Consider the following 6194-nt stretch of genomic DNA (forward strand, 5'->3'; position numbering starts at 1 on the left):
TATATCTTTCCTTTTCTCCTTTGCTTTTTGCTTCTCTTCTTTTCACAGCTATTTGTAAGGCCTCCCCAGACGGCCATTTTGCTTTTTTGCATTTCTTTTCCATGGGGATGGCCTTGATCCCTGTCTCCTGTACAATGTCACGAACCTCCGTCCATAGTTCATCAGGCACTCTATCAGATCTAGGCCCTTAAATCTATTTCTCACTCCTACTGTATAATCATAAGGGATTTGATTTAGGTCATGTATTGGCAATAAACAATTAGAAAATGAAATGTTTAAAACATTATTTTCAGTAACACTTTCTAAAAACTTAGGAATAAATCTAATAAAAAATATATAAAACCGCTCTCCAGAAAACTCCAAAATACTACCAAGAAAATTATCTGGTAGTATCTACTAAAGTTGAACATCCACATGCCCTAAGACCTAGATTTTTCTCTAACTTCATGTCTCCAAATGTGTATAATGCAACAATAACTGTAACTGGGAGTTCAAATCACCACCACTTTTCTGGAGGACAATTTGGCAAAAGCCTTAAAAATGCAATCATCCTCATGGACCCAGCAATTCTTTTAGGAATATAGCCCAAATAATCAGATATATAAAGATGTATTCATTAGTGTTTTTAAAAGTCTTCTTAAAAGCTTAAATATTTTTTTAAAGCAGGGGGAAGGTATACATTAAATTTGAATTCATCTATACATCAAAATCTTAACGTTGCCATTAAAATGCTCTTATAAAAGAATATTATACGACGTGGTAAAATGTTCATAAATACATTAATACATTTAAAAAACAAACTACCAAGAGTCTGTATGGTATGACACTAATGTTAAGAAAAAAACCATAAAGGGGCAAGTAAAAAAATTTGGAAGGACACCCAAGTGTTAAAATAGTGATAGGGTTATTTTTAAATTTTTAGAAATTGGCAGCAAATTCCACTGTACAAAATTCAAGCTGTACAACGGATGTGTATTAAAATGCTGTCTCCTCCCCGTGTTCCCCGATCACCTCCTCACTGGTGATTTGCATGTTTCCAGTTTTCTTCCGTGAACAAGCGCAGGACAGCCTGCGCGCGCACTGTCGTTCTCCCAGGGGCGGGGCGGGGCGGTGTCGGGGTCGCTTGCCCCTCCCCTCAGGCTTGGCCCGGTGTCCCCGCCCTCCGCAGACGCGCGCACGCCCTGTCTGGAGCCCGACACAATGCACGCGCGCTTGCGCCTTTCTGCCGACCTCCTGACGGTACGCTGCAGCCTCCTCGGCCGCCTGGGACCCACTGCGGCGCTGCGTTTCGACGCGCTGTGGCAGGTGCTGAGCCGCGACTGCTTCGCCGCCGGCCGCCACTACTGGGAAGTGGATGTGCAGGAGGCGGGCGTCGGCTGGTGGGTGGGCGCGGCCTACGGCTCCCTGCGACGCCACGGGGCCTCGGACGCCGCCCGCCTGGGCTGCAACCGCCAGTCCTGGTGCCTCAAACGCTATGACCTCGAGTACTGGGCCTTCCACGACTGCCAGCGCAGCCGCCTGCGGCCCCGCCACGACCCTGACCGGCTCGGTGTCTTCCTGGATTACGAGGCCGGCGTCCTGGCCTTCTACGATGTGACGGGCGGCATGAGCCACCTACACACCTTCCGGGCCGCCTTCCAGGAGCCGCTGTACCCGGCTCTGCGGCTCTGGGAAGGGGCCATCAGCATCTCCCGGCTGCCCTAGTGGCCGAGACCCTAGTGACCGCCTTAGGCTCTCCACGGCTCTACTCTACTGCATCCAGACGGAGCTGGTCTACGACCTCCTCTGTAAGCATTCCCATTGTCTCCCCCACCAGTCCTTCCCTGTGCTTTGTACAGTTCCTCTCCTAGTAGGCGAGCTTCAAACGAGCCCTAAACCTGCAGGTCCTCTCCTGCTGCTCTCTCGTGCGACCCCGCCACCACTGCCTTTTAGTTCAGGTTCCTGAAAGCACACACCCACAGGTGAGCCTTAAGCACCCTGACCATGTCAGTGAACATGATCCCCAGCATCAGCTCACATAGCACCCAGAACTGCCTGGCACATAGTAGGCGCAAGATAAATAATGTGAATGAGTGAGAGTCGCTAGGACTCTTCTATCCCTTAATGTCCCTTGGATATGCTTCCTCCTCTTCACTCTACTTCAGCTTGTCCATGTCACCTCCCTTACGAACAGCTGCAAGAGGTTCTTACCACCTCCTGGCCTGAACACTTTCCCAAGCTCATTTTCTACCTTACAGCCAGAGTGATCTGCTTGTAACCTCACTTAATTTCTTAGAACTATCAAAAGCTTCCCAAGGACTACAATGGGGAGGGGGGCGGGGGAATCACTTTACCCTAGCATTCAAGGCTTTTCTAGTCTGCCCCAAAGTACATACCCTCATCTAGCTCCTACTGCTCTTTTCAGAGACCCTTCAATCAGAACTGGGTCACATAGTTCCACCTGTATACCCGTGCCTTTGCTGTTTCCCATACAAACACATTTATACAGGAAAGCCCTTTCTTCTTTTTGCCTGTCTGTCTTCCCCAGGCTTAACTGCCCCAGGAAGTTTCCCCAACCTGTCTTTCCGGTTAGATTGGAAGATTTCTAAGGGCAGCCATGTCCTATGCCTTCCTCACCCTGAAAAATTCAAAAAGTCCCTTCCCTCCAAGGCAGTGAGTCGATGACTACTAGCTGACTGCTAGTGAATCAGAACAGCTGAGTTGGGAGGGCCTCACAGATCACCCAGCCTGACCTCATTGTACATTTGGGGAGAATAAGGTCGTGAAAGAAAGTTGCCTCAAGTCACCCACAGAGATTAAGGACTGGGCCACCCCCCAGCACCCAGCCATGTGTCTCTGGCCCAGCCCTTCCAGCCCAGCTTTCAGCCTGGAAGATTTTACTGCTTATTCATTTCTTAGGGGATGTTGGGAAGAAATCAGCAGATGACTGTTGCTAAGCAACCACAGGCAGTTTTCCCAACTGTCTTGGAATCAAAAGGAGAGGAACTCACCATGAGTGGGGTTTGGGCAGCTCAGGCATCCCTGTTTTCCTCAGGTCCAAAATGTTGCCAAGGAAATGCAGAGACCCCCTGCTTTCCAGAAAGTAGTGATGTTGTCAATAGAGAAGGTTAAATCAGCAGGAAGTCAGCTCCTCCAGGAGGGAGGGAAAGGCCTCTTTCTAGGGTCTGTGCCTCGGTTCTGAACGTTCAGCATCCTGTTTGTCGAATTCCTTATGTGGTTTTGAAGTTATACTGTCTTAAGTTATCTTCTTAGGTGCTTGACAGGAGGGCAGTGGTAGGATGAGGAACATGCAAGGCTGAATCTCCGTGGTTTAAACAGACTCTCAGTGCATTAATTAGTTTGAATCATATAAATCCAGTGGTTTTTTTATTTTTTTTTACCTAAAAACAGTAATTTCATATGAGGCAGTGTAATACAAGTAGAATACAAGACAGAAGGAACTTCAAAAGTGGCTTTAGTCCTAACCAAGTCATTTAAAACTCTAGCTTGGCTAGATGTTTTAAACACTACACTCCAGGAAAAGGGAAATTAATTCTACCGGGGATGGCCCCAAGCTGAATTCTGACAGGCAGAGGGCATTCCTGACAGAGGGAGATGGGTATGCTTGACCCCACATCTCTGTTCATCTCTGTAAGACTTATTCCCAGACTCACAGCCACAGGGTCCAAGTAAAAATCCTTGCTATTTTGCCAGGCACTGTTCTAATGCTTTACAACTATTAACTCATTCGATCCTTACATCACCCGTAGGAGAAGGATAGTTTGACAGTTGTACACATGGCAAAACTTAGAGAATGAATAACATGCCCAGTATTTCACAGCTAGTGGTGGGGCTGGGGTCTGTGCTCTTCCACCGTGTTCACGTGAATGCAGCCAGTCTCTAGCCAGTGCCTACTTGCTCTGGCCCCTCTCTTATGAGGCCTGTGATGCCCTGCTTTTGCCTGGTTACTCTGTGGGATTGAATCTATCTTTGGATTACCTTCCGTGGGCTCTGAGAGGAAGTCTTACACCCCGAGGGAGATTTGAGGTTTGGGATTCATGTATTGTAGCAAGAGTCAGAGCTGAACTATAAAGGACAAAAACTGCAGTTTTTGTCCACAGTCATTATCTCAGGCTAGTCGCTGTACTTGATGGGAGATCATCTGTAAAGTGAGATTAATGACCCTACCTAGCAGTGGTGTGAGGCTCAAATGAGCCCAGAGGATGTGAACTGTCCTGGAAACTACAGTGCTGTGCCATGCCAGGACCTGTTGGCATGCCAATGGGTTCCTGTTGGGCATGGCAGTGCTAAGAGAGCCGATACTCCTAGCTGCCATCTGACAGGAGCAGGTGCCTCCGGCAGCATTCAACACAGGACTGAGCTTTGTTGGGGTCCAGGTCTGAAACGGTACCCATCACTTACTGTCTTTGCAGACTTGAATTTGTAGAAATTTTTTTATTAATAAGAGCAAATTGCTTGCAGATGTGGTTTGTTTTAATAAAACATGAATACTATCCCTTTTAACCGTGTTCTTCATTGGGAGTTTGTGTTGCTTCAAGTACCCGGAACCTAGGCCTGGACGGGGCCTTGCTCATCTCCCACCCTCTCCACAAATTCCTTGTTGCTGTCAGTTGGTCCCTGATGGAGTATCTCTAATAGCAGGAGGAGATCACTATTTCTAAAGGTAGTTCACTGAGTTCTTGCTCATGTGGAAATAAATCCTGCCTTCCAGCTGTTCCTATCCAAGATAATATTTGTAATTTTTGATTGACATTGAAGCCATCTGTGGTCACTTACTAATATTTAGAGATTTCAGGGACCCTCCATCATCTCTTCTGTTTCTGCAGTTCTTCTTTGTCAGGGAGAAGGGGACAGTGATGATAGCCTGTGGGAGGCAGCCTAGCAGAGGGCATAGAGGTGGCCCGGCACAGCCAGGCCTGGTAGACAGGAGCCCATACCATGAGGAGGAGACCGCCTGCCCAGGAAGCCAAGCTGCATACGAGGTGGGCTGGATAAGCACTAAGAGTGAGAGGCCCAAGGTTGAGTTCCCCGTGTCCTGCTCTGATGCCTTCCATGGCTTCCCATTGCTTATAGAAGGCAGGTCCAAGTCAGCAGGCTTTAAGACCTTGCTTGCTTCCTGACCACCTTCCAAATCTTTTCTTTCCTCTCCATGTGGCCATCCCTGCCCAGCTATCACCTGGACACCCACAGCCCCTCCCATGCCTCAAATCCCACAGTTCCTCCCTCAGTCACTTCTGAACCTGCAAGGCTGATCTAAGAGTGCCACAACCTCCAGGAGAGCTTCCCTGGCCAACGCCTCGTCTCCTAGGCCCACTCTTATAGCTCCCATGACTTGGAAAACATTTCAGAAGTTCACACATGCAGGGCCTGGTTGTGGAAGTACCAGCAGACAGGGACTGTCTGCTGTCACACTATACGCCCAGCACTGAATCCTCCCACCTGGCAGGTACTTCAGTTCAGTCGCTCAGTCGTGTCCGACTCTTTGCAACCCCATGAATCGCAGCACGCCAGGCCTCCCTGTCCATCACCAACTCCCAGAGTCACGTCCATCGAGTCAGTGATGCCATCCAGCCATCTCATCCTCTTGTCCCCTTCTCCTCCTGCCCCCAATCCCTCCCAGCATCAGGGTCTTTTCCAATGAGTCAACTCTTCACATGAGGTGGCCAAAGTACTGGAGTTTCAGCTTTAGCATCACTCCTTCCAAAGAACACCCAGGGCTGATCTTCAGAATGGACTGGTTGGATCTCCTTGCAGTCCAAGGGACTCTCAAGAGTCTTCTCCAACACCACAGTTCAAAAGCATCAATTCTTCGGCTCTCAGCCTTCTTCACAGTCCAAATCTCACATCCATACATGACCACAGGAAAAACCATAGCCTTGACTAGACGGACCTTTGTTGGCAAAGTAATGTCTCTGCTTTTGAATATGCTATCTAGGTTGGTCATAACTTTCCTTCCAAGGAGTAAGCGTCTTTTAATTTCATGGCTGCACTCATCATCTGCAGTGATTTTGGAGCCCAGAAAAAAAGTCTGACACTGTTTCCACTGTTTCCCCATCTATTTCCCATGAAGTGATGGGACTGGATGCCATGATCTTCGTTTTCTGAATGTTGAGCTTTAAGCCAACTTTTTCACTCTCCTCTTTCACTTTCATCGAGGCTTTTGAGTTCCTCTTCACTTTCTGCCATAAGGGTGG

General features: G+C 48.3%; 1 protein-coding gene across 2 annotated transcripts in view; it reads left to right on the top strand.

Moving 5' to 3' along the window:
• TRIM14 (tripartite motif containing 14) overlaps positions 1-4503 on the top strand; it is a 24801-nt gene extending 20298 nt beyond the window's left edge. For both annotated transcript variants that reach the window (XM_010847050.1, XM_010847051.1), the window contains one exon: positions 1169-4503. In XM_010847050.1, coding sequence (XP_010845352.1) covers positions 1169-1704 — 536 coding nt within the window. In that variant the 3' untranslated portion in view covers positions 1705-4503. The remainder of the gene's footprint in view (positions 1-1168) is intronic.
• Positions 4504-6194: the final 1691 nt, after the last annotated feature.

The sequence above is a fragment of the Bison bison genome, unplaced genomic scaffold, assembly GCF_000754665.1.
Source record: "Bison bison bison isolate TAMUID 2011002044 unplaced genomic scaffold, Bison_UMD1.0 scf7180017864243, whole genome shotgun sequence".
Taxonomy (NCBI): Eukaryota; Metazoa; Chordata; class Mammalia; order Artiodactyla; family Bovidae; genus Bison; species Bison bison.